Source organism: Nothobranchius furzeri, chromosome 17, assembly GCF_043380555.1.
Source record: "Nothobranchius furzeri strain GRZ-AD chromosome 17, NfurGRZ-RIMD1, whole genome shotgun sequence".
Lineage (NCBI taxonomy): Eukaryota > Metazoa > Chordata > Actinopteri > Cyprinodontiformes > Nothobranchiidae > Nothobranchius > Nothobranchius furzeri.
In genome coordinates, this window is record NC_091757.1 from 53,230,899 (window position 1) to 53,245,666 (window position 14,768).

General features: G+C 42.9%; 3 protein-coding genes across 5 annotated transcripts; 1 reads left to right on the forward strand and 2 right to left on the reverse strand.

The window, feature by feature from the left end:
* Nucleotides 1-2,183: 2,183 nt before the first annotated feature.
* smyd1b (SET and MYND domain containing 1b) lies at nucleotides 2,184-8,871 on the forward strand. 2 transcript variants are annotated; one of them, XM_015972901.3, is made up of 10 exons: nucleotides 2,184-2,631; nucleotides 3,223-3,399; nucleotides 3,521-3,734; nucleotides 4,926-5,056; nucleotides 5,190-5,228; nucleotides 7,097-7,292; nucleotides 7,477-7,569; nucleotides 7,767-7,930; nucleotides 8,086-8,254; nucleotides 8,581-8,871. In XM_015972901.3, the coding sequence occupies exons 1-10, from the start codon at nucleotides 2,408-2,410 to the stop codon at nucleotides 8,743-8,745; spliced, it is 1,572 nt and encodes a 523-aa protein (XP_015828387.1). In that variant the 5' UTR covers nucleotides 2,184-2,407; the 3' UTR covers nucleotides 8,746-8,871. The 2 variants fall into 2 exon arrangements, with proteins under 2 accessions (XP_015828387.1, XP_015828388.1); XM_015972902.3 differs by lacking the exon at nucleotides 5,190-5,228.
* A 1,247-nt stretch (nucleotides 8,872-10,118) lies between these two features.
* Nucleotides 10,119-10,858, reverse strand: LOC107394128 (fatty acid-binding protein, liver-type). The gene is made up of 4 exons (XM_015972905.3): nucleotides 10,702-10,858; nucleotides 10,445-10,617; nucleotides 10,280-10,372; nucleotides 10,119-10,209 (listed from the first exon to the last, which is right to left on the reverse strand). Exons 1-4 carry the CDS (start codon nucleotides 10,766-10,768, stop codon nucleotides 10,159-10,161), a joined length of 384 nt encoding a protein of 127 aa, XP_015828391.1. The 5' UTR covers nucleotides 10,769-10,858; the 3' UTR covers nucleotides 10,119-10,158.
* A 967-nt stretch (nucleotides 10,859-11,825) lies between these two features.
* Nucleotides 11,826-13,288, reverse strand: LOC107394127 (isotocin-neurophysin IT 1). Of its 2 annotated transcripts, none has more exons than XM_015972903.3 (4): nucleotides 13,187-13,288; nucleotides 12,990-13,111; nucleotides 12,704-12,908; nucleotides 11,826-12,138 (listed from the first exon to the last, which is right to left on the reverse strand). In XM_015972903.3, the coding sequence occupies exons 2-4, from the start codon at nucleotides 13,107-13,109 to the stop codon at nucleotides 11,996-11,998; spliced, it is 468 nt and encodes a 155-aa protein (XP_015828389.1). In that variant the 5' UTR covers nucleotides 13,110-13,111; nucleotides 13,187-13,288; the 3' UTR covers nucleotides 11,826-11,995. The 2 variants fall into 2 exon arrangements, with proteins under 2 accessions (XP_015828389.1, XP_015828390.1); XM_015972904.3 differs by having other exon boundaries at nucleotides 12,990-13,114; nucleotides 13,187-13,282.
* Nucleotides 13,289-14,768: the final 1,480 nt, after the last annotated feature.

Genomic DNA, 14,768 nt, shown 5'->3' on the forward strand with positions numbered 1-14,768 from the left:
ACGTTATGATTTTGATTGGTCAGAACAAATTTGCGGTCGTAGTCTTAGCGGTTGTAGTCCTGTAGTCCAAAAATCGACACTTTTTGGAGAAAATATGTTTGAATTTCCAAAGGAAAAGTAAAATATAAGCAAATGATAAACGGTGACCCTCAAAAGCTCTTGATGTTGATGAAATGGCGCAAAATAAAATATAAGAACTTTATTGAAAGACAGCAAACAATATTTAGAGTGAAAGAATGTATTTAAATAACAACTAAGGAAATTTACAGACGAACTCCACATTAATACAAACAGATATGGCTTCACATATAAGAACTGTTGTATTGTTTGTCAGTCCGATGTTGTTTTTATGCAATTTCACATTCTTTACAAAACAATGATAATATGGTGTTTTATTAACAAATTACAATTATAAAGAAAACATTTGGGTGTTGACAAACAAGAATTTGTTAACCCCCAGAGACCCACGGTTGTAATATTACAACATCAGATTTAAGTCTACAAAAATAAACCTTCCCCATTTTTTTTCTTTTTAAAATCACATTTGCATTGCTAATAGGTCCTATTGTTCAGTTCTGCAACACTATTGGCTGTTAAAATGTGTAAATAGGCCCGTTTATCTGACCTCCTAGAACAGTGGTTCCTAACCTGGGGGTCCCGACCCCCACAAGGGGGCGCCAAAGCCTCTCAGTGGGTCGCCAGGACCTCTCCACTTTAAGGGGTTAAAACTTCATTTATTACTTGTTTATAGCCTACATTTTGCTCACATTTTTTTTCATGAGTGAAAAGTTTATTGATATTAAGACAGGAAATAATTAGTACAGAAAAAGTAACACAATTTTAAGAACATTTTGCTCAGCTCACTGTTTTATTTTCAAGTGTCAAAAGTTCATTAAAGATAGGACTGGTTGATTAATAACAGCCTTTACAGTAAATAATCTAGTATAAACAGTAATATACTCATTTAAGTACATTTTGCTCAGTGTATTTTTTATGTGTCAAATGTTTATTGAAAGGAATGATTGATTTATCAGTGTTTACAAGAAACAATGTGTTCAGAAAAGTAATACAAACTGTTAAGCACATTATGCTCTGTTTGGTTTTGTTAATGACTTTGTTCTGTTCTGGAGCCTACTATTACTGTTATCTATTGAATCAAAGCATATTAAAATGTGCTTGAACAATTTTATCATTTCTTAATAATGTTTGTACTGGAAGAGAGAATGGGAGGGGGTCGTCAAAAATTTGACTGGTAATAAAAGGGGTCCCTTGGGAAAAAGGTTGGGAACCACTGTCCTAGAACAACATGTGAAAGGTTAAAAAAAAAGATTTTGCAGTTGTTTTCTAAATTTGGGTCTCTGGGGGTTAACAAAACTGCTGATGTCTTTCCAAAACGTGCGTGTGAAAGCCGAGTAGATTTGCAGTCATGTGACGTCATCGGGAGTCGAAGGACCCCGAGCCGATCCTGTACCGACGGCGGTAAACAACCAGCCTTCCTCTGTGCCGGAGGCATGTTACTGTAATATGTGCAGTAAGTGCTCCTTACCGTAAAACACACAAGAGTTATGGCACCAGCAATGACAATGTATTTATCTACAAACTTACTGTGTACGTACTGCGTGCCTTTGCTTCTTATCTAGAATCTTCTGGTGCTGGTCCGTAACTGGAAACATCCGTGAAACTCACAAAACAGTAGTGAGAGAGAGATTTCAGTAAGCAAATTAGACCCCAGGATGTCATCTTTCTATGTTCTTACACACTGCACTTTTAATTTAAATAGAAACATGTGTCTGATTTAAGTGGTCACCTCCAAGAAATATTTTTCACTGTTCTGAAAATGATCTTTGATCAAATATACTTAACAAAAGGCAGTTTTCAAAACAAAATTCAATGTATTTCATTGTCTCAATTAGAAATTCAGGAAGTGATGTCTTCGCAGAAGTTTAAATAAAACAGATTTATAAAATAAATCAACCCAGTGTTCCAGGAAGTAAAATGACTCTGTTATCACAAGTCACAAGTCAAGAACACGTTAGAGAAAGCACCAGAACCAAGTGGAAGCCTGGTTTCTGTCAGCTGTTCACCATCAGCCGCTCCTGATGGACAGGTCCAACTGAGGGACTAAAATAAACCTCAGGGAGAAGGTGACTACCAAGTCCTGGATGGAAGAGTGGGATGTTTACCAGGTGGTGGGACAAAACTTGGACTAAAAATAAAGAAAAATGATAAAGAATGCTTGAAAATTATTCTTCCAAGCAAGTTTCATAGTTTTGTCCACAGACCTGTCAACTGGAGACGTCTCGTTTCACTGTGATCTAAAAAAAAAACAAGTCTTCTCTAACCTGCCGCCTGGGCCTGGTGGTACAGGTCGAGTGGTGCTTGGCTATTTTCGTACCTCGAGGGAGGAATGCGACAGTTGCCGTTGAAGAAGCAGATAAAACTGATTCATCTGAGCGACTCTTCAGACCACATTTACTCCAGTAAATTCTCAGGAAACGCTGCAGCAACGATGGAGAGCGTGGCCATATTCGACTCGCCTGGGAAGGGAAGGGGTCTGAAGGCTACCAAGGAGTTTTGGGCAGGAGACGTTATTTTCTCTGAAGCCAGCATCGCAGCCGTTGTATTTGACAGGTACGCTGGGTTTAACACTTGTGATTTATTTTGTTTCTTCTTTTTTACTTTGCAGGTAATTTTTAACTGACTGGATGTCAAATAGTTTACATAATATTTTCACACAAGCTTAGGTCGATCACAATGGCACCAGCAGGTGTTTGATGTTTGATCAAACGTCGCTGGCCTCTCTGTCTCAGGAGAGCTTTGAATCTTTGCAGTCATTCTCTTTCACACACTTATTTTAACTTTAACAACTGGTATCAACATATCAAAGTCCATTTACCAGCTTTATATTGAGGTAATTAAATAAGCTGATAGAATGAAATGTTGTGATAATATGATCGGAAAGATAGGAAGAATTAATCTTATTGCTCAACCCAAAAAGTATGAAAGGGGTCGTTTTTAACATTTATAGTCTAAAAAAAAGCTTTTATTTTGAAATTTTTGTTTATTGAATGTTACACTTTGAGCTGAAGCTACAGATCTGCCACATAAAGGGATAATCTGTGCAGATGCACACAAAAACGCCCAGATGAATGAATTTGGGTGATGTCTTTCATCAGATTTATTTATTTTTTTTTACATTTCTCCTCTTTCCTTCCCCTGCAGCCTCGCCGAGCGTATTTGTCACAACTGTTTTCGCAGACAAGACAAGCTCCAGAGGTGTGGCCAATGCAAATTCGCCCACTACTGTGACCGTACCTGCCAACGCGCCGCCTGGCCCGAACACAAAGTCGAGTGCGGTGCAATCAAAGCTTACGGAAAAGTCCCGAATGAGAACATCCGGTGAGTGGAAGCAGAAAAAATAAATGGTAGTGGTTTATTTGTGACGCAAATATCCACAAATGGCAATCATCACCAGTATTTGATCCTGTGACCCCTGCATGATCTCTCCTGTGCCATTCAGGCTTGTGGCCCGCATCATGTGGCGCCTTGACAAGGAGGGGAGCGTGGTTTCTGACATGCAGCTGACCACGCTGGACGAGCTGGAGGACCACATCAACGACATGCAGGAAGAGGACATGAAGGAGCTTAAAGTGGACGTCCACAACTTCCTGGACTACTGGCCTCGAACCAGCAAGCAGCACACAATCGACTCCATCTCACACATATTTGGAGTGGTGCGTCCAAATGTCTCTAAAACACGTCTGCGGCGCCTAATTCTGAGATCAAAACAAATCATGGAATCTGTCTGATTCAATTCAATTCAATTCAATTCAAAAATACTTTATTAATCCCAGAGGGAAATTGATTGCTGTAGTAGCTCAGAATAATAATAATAATCAAGTCATCAAAGAGTTGTTGTATATTACAATGGCTGTTGGCAGGAAGGATCTCCAGTAGCGGTCAGTGTTGCAGCCAAACTGAAGAAGCCTCTGACTGAAGACACTCTTCCGTTGTCGGACAGTCTTGTGAAGAGAATGCTCGGGGTTGTCCATCATTTTCTTGATTCTCTGGAGAATCCTTCTTTGCATTATCTCCTCCAGCGGTTCCAAAACTGCCGAAACTCTGGCTGAGTCCATGAAAGGGCTTGGAGTTCCTCCATCTTGTTGGCCAGTGATCTCACATTGCCCATTATGATCGATGGAAGAGATGGTTTGAATTTCCTCTTTCTCTGTCTCCGTTTTGCTCCCGCTCTGCACCCACGCTTCTGGCGTTTTAGCTCATTTGGGATTTGTGGCTTCAGTTGAGGTATTATTTCAGCCTTTCCAATGTTAATCAGCTGCTCCCGATTGTAAACCAGCTTGTTGCCATGGTTACGCATCATAACAAATGCTCAAAAAGTGAAAAAAGCTAAAAAAATAGCAGTAAAAATCCTCCAAGCTTCACAGCACCAGAAACAGAAGAGTAAATTGTCCAAAAAATGCAGTTTTTCTTGAGAAACTAGAAGAAAAAATGTCCAAGAAAAGGCAAAACTTACATATAGTCAACAGAGCTACTCCAACATGCAGCCACCCAGAGCAGCGCGGTTCCGGAAAACGGAAGGGTGATAAGACGCAGGGCAGGTTTAAACAATCACGCCGGGTAGTAACGACATCACTGACAGCATGTGCAGTTTGCCAACAAGTTAAACAAATAGAGATAAAACCGTCCCAGACTCTAATTACTGGTTCCAGAGGGTCGAGGTGGTGTTCCTTCATTATGGGCCAAATCGAATTATATCTGTTACCACACTTGATTCCATTTCAGCTGCGCTAAGATGAGCTAATCTGAGTAAACACGGGGATGTCTGATAAGGTCACTTAGTCTAGGTGACCCTTTGTTGCCTGGATTTGGACTAAAACAGGCATTTTCGATGCTGGATGTTGCAGATCAACTGTAACGGCTTCTCTGTCAGCGACCAGAGAGGTCTGCAAGCTGTTGGAGTTGGTCTTTTTCCCAACCTGTGTTTGGTAAACCACGACTGCTGGCCAAACTGCACAGTGATCCTCAACCACGGCAAGTACGTCTAACTAAATTTTACTCTAACTGACTGCAAATGAATTAAATGTTGCGTGTTTTTTGCAGTTTTGTGCCCAGTTTAAGTCTTCGTCAGGTGCTGTTTGGTGTAAAACTGCTTCCTGTTTGTCTTTCAGTCAGTCGGCTGTGAATACTGTGTTTCATTCTCAACGGAGGTGCGTTACCTCAGCCGAGGCCTTTTCAGTGGAACGTTAAAGGCTAATAAATCCTAATCTCCATCCTTTGTAGAAACACGAGTTTGGATCAGTTCTGTGGTGTGAACTCTGCTCATTAAATCATCACCGCACCATTTAAACGCACTAACCCCTCTATTATTTTACTTTCTGCAACAAAACTAATATTTTTGATCCTATTTTTCATCCATCTAACATCTTTTCAGATCCACACAAAAGGTTTTACTTATGTAATGGGGAAGCTTTTAGTTCACCTCCAATCCACTAGGACATATTTTTGCACAAGGTGGTCTGCAAACATGTTTTATTTTGAAACTTCAGCTATATTGTCAGCCAGGAAGCTTTGCCTTTCCTGGTGTTATTCTAGAAATTTGCATCCCGACTTCACTCTTGTGCCGCAACAGGAAACAGAATAATCACAGCTGTAAGGTAAAACATCAGGTACAACGTGTTTTTGTGTCAAGATGCTGGAATAACTGGGATTACAGAGGTTTGTTCCGTGCTCAGAGTCAGATTTTAGCATCATATAATTCATTAAAATTAAACTCATTATCATCAACATCTTGAATAGACAAATTCTGTCACAGGCTGACGAGGAGCAAAACAAATTTCCACGTTCCTTTAATCATTCAGAGTTTAGCTGATGTGAAATGCTTCGACAAAAGAAAAGAGGGGGGAGGAGGTGGGAAGGGGAAGTTGTGAAGATGAGATGAGGAAGAGGAGTAAAAAGGTTTCCAGCACTGATACAAGCTACCATTATAAAAACATACTCCAGAACCAGGGCAGCAGCTAGAAGCAGCCTTAGCCAATGAGAGAGCTTGACTTTGGGATTAAAATCAGGCTTGTATGGAAAGGAAAACGGGTCAATAGTGGACAAATTAGGTGAAAGAACATACAATATATATCTTATTTGTGCTTAGGGGCAGCAGTAGCTCAGGTGGTAGAGCGGGTTGCCTCATGATCGGAGGGTCATGGGTACGATTCCAGCTCCCGCCAGGGGTATCCTGCTGTTGCGTCCTTGGGCAAGACACTTCACCCAACTTGCCTGTGTTATGGGGCATTCCCATCTGTACCGGGTCGGCCCGGGTCGGGTAGCCCCAGTCGGCCCCAGCCTGGCCTGGTTGATTCCACACATCCTTGCCTTACGCCCATGTGGGCTGATTCTACCCACCAATCAGAGGCTTGCTCTAATGAAAGGTGTGAATTTGCTGTCAGCAGTGGGTGTGTTGGCCCTGGTCGGCCTGAAGCAGACCCCCTCGAGAAGAGGGCTGAGAATGAGCCTTGGTTGGCCCAGAAAAATACCAGGCCACCCAGATATGTAAACAACCTACGCTACCCGGCCCGGGCCGACCTGGTACAGATGGGAATGGCCCATTAGTGGTGGTCAGAGGGGCCGACGGCGCCAAATGGCAGCCTCGCCTCTGTCAGACCTCCCCAGGGCGGCTGTGGCTACGAGTAGCCTACCATCACTAGCAGTGTGAGAGTGTGTGAAAGCGTCTTTGGGTGTCTAGAAAAGCGCTATATAAGTTCAACGCATTATTATTATTATTTGTGCATGTACGTGTAGCGTAATGCTGCAGCGTTAGTTGGGAAAATGATGGTGCTGTGGTAACTTTAGATGTTAATAAAAGTAATAATAGCATTCATCTCGTGATGACTTTACATGCATGCTTCCACTTGGACTAAGGAGTTAGCAGAGGCTGAACGTTCAAAATAAAATCCAACAAATGGCACCAAGAAATACTTGGTTAATTGAATTTCACAAAATCATTACAGGAAAACGGTTGTAGCAGTGTTTTGAAGCTGAGTCGAAACCTCTCTGCGGATGTTTGACCGCTTCTCTTCTTCAGGATTGAGCTGCGCGCTCTGGGTAAGATCTCCGACGGGGAGGAGCTCACAGTCTCCTATGTGGACTACTTGAATTTATCAGAGGAGAGGCAACGGCTCCTGAAAACACAATACTTCTTTGACTGCACGTGTGACCACTGCAAGAACAAAACCCACGATGATGTGAAGATGGGAGGAAAGGAAGAGGACGGAGCCAAGGTTTGAGTTTCTGAGTATTCTCGTTGCATCCCGCAGCGATGGGGTGGACGACACATGAGAAGTAGGGCGCACGCACTCGAGGGGTTTCGGCCTTCGAGGCTTTTGAGAAACGCACATCTTATCAAAAATAACATTCAGTGTGTCATTGTTTTCTTTTGGTTTTTGTTGTTTGTGTGTCCGACAGCCTTCAGAGGAACAAGTGAAAGAGGCAACAGATTACTGCTTCCAGATGATGGAGAAGATGGATAAAGCTCGGCTGGACGGTGACTACCACGAGGTATTGTTACACACACACACAAATGCAAGCATGAACGCCAATATGCATGCATGCACACACAAACATACACACACGCGTGCACGCAAATGCCTGCATGCACACGCGTACACATGCACATACACACACACACACACATGCATGCATACCATTTCAATACTTAGAAAAACTACATTCTCTGTTTTCGTGTTACTTCTAAGGTGGTAAAAATCTGCAGACAGTGCATCGAGAAGACCGAGCCGATTCTGGCCGACACTCACATCTACCTGCTGAGGATGTGGAGCACGATGAGCGAGGTGCAGGCTTACCTGCAGAACTTTGAGGAAGCAGCAGAATACGCCCGCAAAATGGTGGAGGGATACATGTGAGAAACTGTTTCGTGTCACTAAGAACATGTCTTGCATAGAATAGAATTAAGCATTAAATATTGTAAAATGTACTCAGTCCTCTTTAGACTTTTATTGTGGCATACAAATATGTTTTTTGGAAGCGAAAACTGTCTAAACTAATTTCTGACAGGAAATTGTACAACCCGAACAACGCTGCTCTGGGGATGGCCGCCATGAGAGCAGGAGTGACGCACTGGCAGGCTGGGCTGATAGAAGTTGCACACGGGATGATCTGCAAGGCTTACGCCATCCTGATGGTCACTCATGGTCCGACACATCCCATCACCAAGGACCTCGAAGTAAAATTAAATAGTTTCTTCCTGTGCTTTATTTGAAAACTTTTAGATATCTACACTTTAAGGTTTTAATTTGGGATTGATTGGATGGTGGGACACCAAAACGCCTCGGAAACAGGAATCAGTGTTTACATGACAACCAAATGGAGAACCAAACAGAGTTAAAGTATTTGGTGAAAACATTTAAAAAAAAAATAAATAAAAATAAAAAGTCAAGAGAAATCCCTCTTGGAAGAAAATCATCCATTTTTGCCCCCATGTGGTCAAGTTTGACCCAAGTTATCCTTCTGGAACATCTCTTAGCTATCTACGTTCTGATCTTTCCCCAGGCGATGCGAATGCAGACAGAGATGGAGCTCAGGATGTTCAAGCAGAACGAGTACGTCTACCACAGCATGAGAGAAGCAGCTCTGAAAAACAAGCCGATGACCATGATGCACGAACCCAAATCGGTCGAGGAAGGAATCAAGAACCTGTTCCACCGGAGGAAGTAGTTCCGACTGGACTAGCAGAGAGCAATTTTGCATGTTTATATAAGAATCTATTCTCCAACAAGTTTCATGACCAATTTCTGTATTGCTCACATTTTGTAGCTTCATTAAAACTTTGTTTCAAGTTGATTGTGGTCTGAATTTGTTTATAGACACTTTAGCCTGCTGCTGATGTTGCATCAAGCCAAACTGACAAATCTGCAACCTCTGAACTTAGGGCTGCAATTACCTCAAATGGGTCAGAAGTTTTAAGCACTTCAGATAAACATTTGAGCTTTTCCACCATTAGAAGAGCCAGCTTGGTTTATGCTTGACGCGTCTGCAAGGTCCCCACGGCCAAATTGCGTTATTTTAACCAGGACCCTCCACTGCACGGCCCAAAATGTCCGCACCGCGCACCTAGGAAATTTAACCACGCGGACGGTCGGATGCGGAAAAACATGGCGGACTGGCAAGAACTAGTATGGCAGAGGTTCGTAAATACATACATTTGTATGATTCAGCTCTCAGAGATCACCGTGATCAACATGTTAATGGAGAGAAATAGCTCGCACTGTCGGAAAAAACGAGGACGCTGTTAAAAAATGCTGGAATGCCATGTTGTAAACCAATTACTATGGTGTAGTGTTAGATGCATGCCGTAGAGCTCCATGCTGCCCCCTGCAGTTTGAGAGAATATTGGCTCACCGCAGAGACAAGCCGCATGAACCATAAACGCTGCAAGTTGTGAAGCGCGTTCCATCCGGATCACCAAGCGGAAAGTAAATGTGTCAAGCATAATTTAAGTTTTAGGTGGCCCAGATGCCCCTGGTGGGTTTCTGGCACTGTTCTTGGTGGCGCCTCCCTCACAATGGTCTGATTTACACCCCAGGCCTCTAGCTACCATTTTGTATACCCTTCCCAAATTTAGGGAAACAGGCTCCAGACATGTTGTTTTTTTCCAATGTTTTAATCTAATCAGGGTTTCGACACTTAACTGATCCATCCAATATCTTGCTTGAGGCCCTGACAGAACTTCTGACCTCTAAACTAATGCAGTTTCCATTGTCTAGGTCTGTCACTTTGAGGTGAACCCTTGTTGTGCATAATTGGCTATTAGAGCCACAAACCTCAGTGTTTTTTTTTTAAGATGGAGGCCCTGGAAAGTGCAGCACTTTCAGACATAAGGTGTAAAAGGTTTTTAAAGCAAATGCAAGAACCTCTTTTAAGTCCACCACAGCTCGATTATACTAGAACATTGCGTGGAAGATGTTTTCTACATTTGTTAAAGCAGCTTCAACCCTACTAGGTTTAGGATAAAGCTCTGGCTTCCTAAAAACCAAGACCAGATCTACAAAGCACCTTAAAAGCCAAGAAAATTCAAAACCAAGACAAGCTCCTCTTTAATAGTTTGTTTTTTAATTCAATGTTAACACTTTACATGCGCTTGCTTGTCCTTTTGTACACTAGGCCGCCGACAGTCATAGTCTGAAAGAGAAGAAAAGTCATTAGCTTTTAAGATTTAAGTCTACTCCACTCATGCAGCCTTTAAACTCACATTAACAATCGTGTCCTGATCCACCAGCTCAGTGACAGACTCGATTCCCTTCAGGGTAACCTTGAGCTTGTTGCCATCTCGCGCCACCACTCCCTTCAGGACGAGTTACGTTTAAAGTTACCAGATTCAGCAAGTGTTCAGAGTGTAAACCCGGCAGGTTCTTACCTTGACCTTCTCTCCAGTCATCATCTCCAGCTCAGCCTCCTGTCCAATAGTGAAAGTGTTGGTCATGACTTTGGACCCAGTAGTGATGGTCACCGTAAAGTTGTCACCATTTTCAACAATTTCAGAGATGCTCTTGATGTCTTTTCCTTTCTGGATGAGGTCATCAGGAAGCCCTATGCCACAAAACAAATACAGCAAGAGTTCAACGACAGAAAGCCACCAGAAAAGCCCAGCAACCAAAAAGCATTTCAACTCACCAATAGCCTTCATGAAAGGCTCAAAGTTCTCCTGAGACTCCAGCTGGTATTTTCCAGAGAAAGACATGATGGCAGACAACACAGGTAGAGCAAGAAAGGCTGATCAGCCTCTTTTATACTCTCAAACTGCAGGCTGTCAATGATTAACAGCAGGTGACACCAATTAATACAGCTGCAGGTCATCTCATGCAGCTGATCCTATCGACCGCTGCAGATAAGAGCCGACGGAGAGGTTAAAGAGCTGCAACGCAACTGGAGCTCAAATGTTATTGATCCTTAATGGGAGAAAACAGGAAGTTCAGGAAAGTTTTTTAATGCAAAGAAATGTGATCATAAAAGTTGCACAAACAAACGGATGGTGTAACAACTGCTGACGGGAACGGATGTTTCTGACTTTGTCTTCTTTATCTTCTTTTTAACCTTTTTAAATTTTTGTTTCTTCCTTCAGTTTGCGACGTTTTTCATCTCTTTCGAAGTCCGTGTTTGTTCTATAGGGCCTGACCTCAGCCAGTTAAACATCAGCTGTAAAAAATTCAGAAGGAATCACATATTTATTTATTTTTTGATAGATTTGGATTGTATATTTCCACCCCAGCAGCTGCTAAAACCCTCCTGTACAAATGTACAGCATGAATTCAAAGGGCACTTTGATCCGGCGATGTCACTGTTCAAGGTAATTATTCCTGAAGAAGAAAAGACTCATGCACTTGGATCTGATGCAACTCTATTATTATCTGTATTTTATGGGAATTCTTCTGTTAATTCTACCATATTTACCAGGAAAATGGCTCAAAGGTGACACGATAATCCTCCTAAAAGTTGCAACACTGACGTTACGTCCCCGGAGCTGCCAAGAAAGCACACGCTGCCTCATGTGAGGAGCTGCGAGATAAAGGTGGCGATTGTGGAAAATAATCAAACCCAGAGGGAGATAAGACCAGTGCTGACTTGTTCTTCACCACAGAGGAAAAGAAAACCTCAGAAAGACAAAGCAACACTTTTTACTCCCCTTAAACTTTATTTCGGCATGCAGGAATCCGGAAGATTTGCAAATTTTATCCTTTTTTTTTCTAAATACATAAAAATGTATCAACAAAGGCGTTCTAGAAGCACTCTGTCAGAGAGAGAGAGAGAGAGAGAGAGAGAGAGAGAGAGAGAGAGAGAGAGAGAGAGAGAGAGAGAGAGAGAGAGAGAGAGAGAGAGAGAGGGAGAGAAAAAAGTGATGACATTTATACAGAAACACGACTATACAGCAGGAGCAAGTCCTTGTGGGTCCGGGTTGTGAGGAAGCAGCTCATTGGTGGGTTCGGTGAGACGTGTGGCTGGCCAGATGCAGGAGCCGGAGGATGACGTCGGCTGGGTTGCCGCCTTCTACCTGACTGGTTTGGTCGTCTGGGTCCTCCTCCGTGAGGCAGGACTGATCTGTGATGCAGCTTTCTGTGGGAGAGTCAGTCAGAAGATTTTTTCAATTTTCCACTTTGGGCTTCTTTTGGGGGGGGGGGGGGGGGTTAGACAGAGATAAGCGCACGTTTAACGGGCTGTTAGATATGTGAGAAACACTTGAGGCTGCACAGGAAAGTGTTTAGTGACATTTAAATGTAATAAAATACAACAAGACAACACGCCTGAGAAAGGGGATTTCCTCATTTAGATACTTTTAACACTTGTCAGTTGAAATTAAAAGAAAAGCCCTTTTTTTTTTGCTTCATCCTGCTTAATCTCACTAAACAGATTCTTGCTCAAATTCATGAAAACACTTTAATTTGAATGCAACGTTTTTCTCAGAATGTATTCAAATGATTACCTCATGTTTTACAAAGTGGAACATCATTTAAAGGCACATTCAGCCCTCACCCATATCGGCCAATTTTCTGACAAATAAATGCACGAAGGTCAATAAATAAACAATAACAAAATAAAGGACTGCAAAAGATGTGAGTTTTGACTCTGAAAGCGTTGCAGAGGCTGCAGCCCTGACCCTCCGTGGATTCAGGGTTCTTACCTGCATCGCAGCAGAGTCCTGGAGCGGCGCAGCGTCCCCCCTCAGATCCACAGGGTCTGCCTCCTGCCTGGCAGGGGGTGAGCAGGTAGTTCTCCTCTACGCACCGAGCCGACTCCGGGGAACCCAGAAAGCAGCCCAGACCCTCGTCGCAGCAGATGCTGGGGCCGAAGCAGCGCCCCCTGTCTCCGGGGCCGCACGACATGCACTACGGATGGAGCAAACGAGAAGAAACGCTAACGGACGTCTGAATTTTTAGTTTTCTATGACACCGTGCAGCTTCTCAAACCTTGCGCTGCGGTGCATCCATGATGGAGCGCTTGCCACCAATAGGACAGTTGGAGATGTAACACGCCGAGCTAACAGACATGAGGAACAGCAGGCTCAGAGGCACCACAACGCCAGTCATTTCTGCTGAGAATAAAGGAAATTGAAAGAAATTAAACCCTAAAACACACAAATCATCAAAAGGTGTCATCTACTCACTTGTCTCTTTTTCTTTGAGGTGCTCCAAGACGATCACCGAGGACTCTTTCTCTGCTTTTCCGCTAACGCGTCTTATATATGTCCAAAGCACGCCTCGAGAGTGACCCGGAAAGCCAAACGCCACTTAAAAGTCTCTAACGAGTCTGCTTCAGCCACCGTCACCTCCGGAGGTGAAGTTCGCCGCCGAGATGACTGGGGTCAAAGGTCAAGGTGGTCCTGTTGGCCAGATTTGTTCTATTTTTACTGCGGTTCATTACAAAAAAGGAGCGTGACCGTGCATGTTGGAGATGGCGGGAAGTCAGAGAGGTCAGGAAGAGCATGAAATTATTGAAATGATCAGTGGTCACGAGGGCAGCAGAACTTCCGTCCGCTTGAATTAAAACGGTTTGATTTTTGGAGAATTCCTCATTTTAAGATAAAGCAGAACAAAGCAGCTTAAAGGTCACCAGGAGAAGAACTTCAGCCACCATGTTGGATTTTAAAAACAGTTGTTTTTGAATCAGTATACTTGCAAATATGCTTGACAGAAACAGGAAGTGACACCTGTAAATGTCTTTCTATTAATGAAATCTTTAAGAACTGGCGCACACGTTGTCCAGGTCTGAGGTTAATTGCCTTCATGAGCCTATTAAGACAGCTAATGAGCTACAGCAACCCACAATAGGCAGCTTCACCTCCACAATGATATGAGCTCAATTACCAAAGCACTGCCAACTCTTTTCAATTAAGAGTTTCTGACATTTTCAGCCAACTTTTGAGACAAAACGGTCAAATGTTGCTCCAAGCACAGCAGTAGCAGAAACTGGACTCTGGACTCTGACAAACTCACTCCTTTATTATCATCATTGATCCTTGTTTGGATCATTTTAAGTGGGATGCTTTTGCACAAACTGGATGAGTAAACCACGATTCCTCAGAATTAAAGGTCAAACCTGACAAATCTGGCAACTTTAGCCTTTTTGTTGGCTATAAAATGTTGATTTATCGCAGCTTTCTGACTATTTTAGTGCTAAATGGACTTAAAGTTTCAAAATTAAAGAGATTCCACCTAAAAAATGTTGTTAGACTGAATGAGCAAACAATAACGAGGTGAGCTAATGGAAGGGCTAATCGTCCTTTACTGTGTGTCGCCTCGCAGCTTTTACAGGTTTCTTCGATCGCTAAAAGGCGTTTCTTTCAAAACCGCACACACAAAACCCCAAACACAACACACAGATTCCTAAAACAAGACCCTGCCATCACATATCGTAACATGTTCCCAAAACGGAACACGTGTTTTCATTTGGTAAACACAGCCACATTTTCACATGACACACACACACACACACACACACACACACACACACACACACACACACACACACACACAGCAGTCATTGCTTGAACACAAGTAGCCTTTGGGTGAACACTACCAAGCATGGAAAGAACACTGAAGAGCAAAACTGAAAACCCAATTGTCTAAATAGAACACAATGAATTACACACTGAATGTATGACAGTGTCCACTTTTCTCTGAGACAACACACAAATTTTCAGACTAAGCATTTTAATTTTACAGCCCCCCCCCCCCCCCCCCCCCCCA

Excerpts from the sequence above, each read along its gene's own strand:
- smyd1b (XM_015972901.3), top strand. The coding sequence starts at position 2,408 with ATGCGACAGTTGCCGTTGAAGAAGCAGATAAAACTGATTCATCTGAGC. Across the intron at positions 3,400-3,520 it reads GTCCCGAATGAGAACATCCG|GCTTGTGGCCCGCATCATGT; the intron begins GTGAGTGGAAGC and ends TGTGCCATTCAG. Across the intron at positions 8,255-8,580 it reads CCATCACCAAGGACCTCGAA|GCGATGCGAATGCAGACAGA; the intron begins GTAAAATTAAAT and ends ATCTTTCCCCAG.
- LOC107394128 (XM_015972905.3), bottom strand. The coding sequence starts at position 10,768 with ATGTCTTTCTCTGGAAAATACCAGCTGGAGTCTCAGGAGAACTTTGAG. Across the intron at positions 10,618-10,701 it reads GCCTTTCATGAAGGCTATTG|GGCTTCCTGATGACCTCATC; the intron begins GTGAGTTGAAAT and ends TTTGTGGCATAG. Across the intron at positions 10,373-10,444 it reads TGACTGGAGAGAAGGTCAAG|GGAGTGGTGGCGCGAGATGG; the intron begins GTAAGAACCTGC and ends CTCGTCCTGAAG.
- LOC107394127 (XM_015972903.3), bottom strand. The coding sequence starts at position 13,109 with ATGACTGGCGTTGTGGTGCCTCTGAGCCTGCTGTTCCTCATGTCTGTT. Across the intron at positions 12,909-12,989 it reads TGGATGCACCGCAGCGCAAG|TGCATGTCGTGCGGCCCCGG; the intron begins GTTTGAGAAGCT and ends CTCCATCCGTAG. Across the intron at positions 12,139-12,703 it reads AGGACTCTGCTGCGATGCAG|AAAGCTGCATCACAGATCAG; the intron begins GTAAGAACCCTG and ends ACTCTCCCACAG.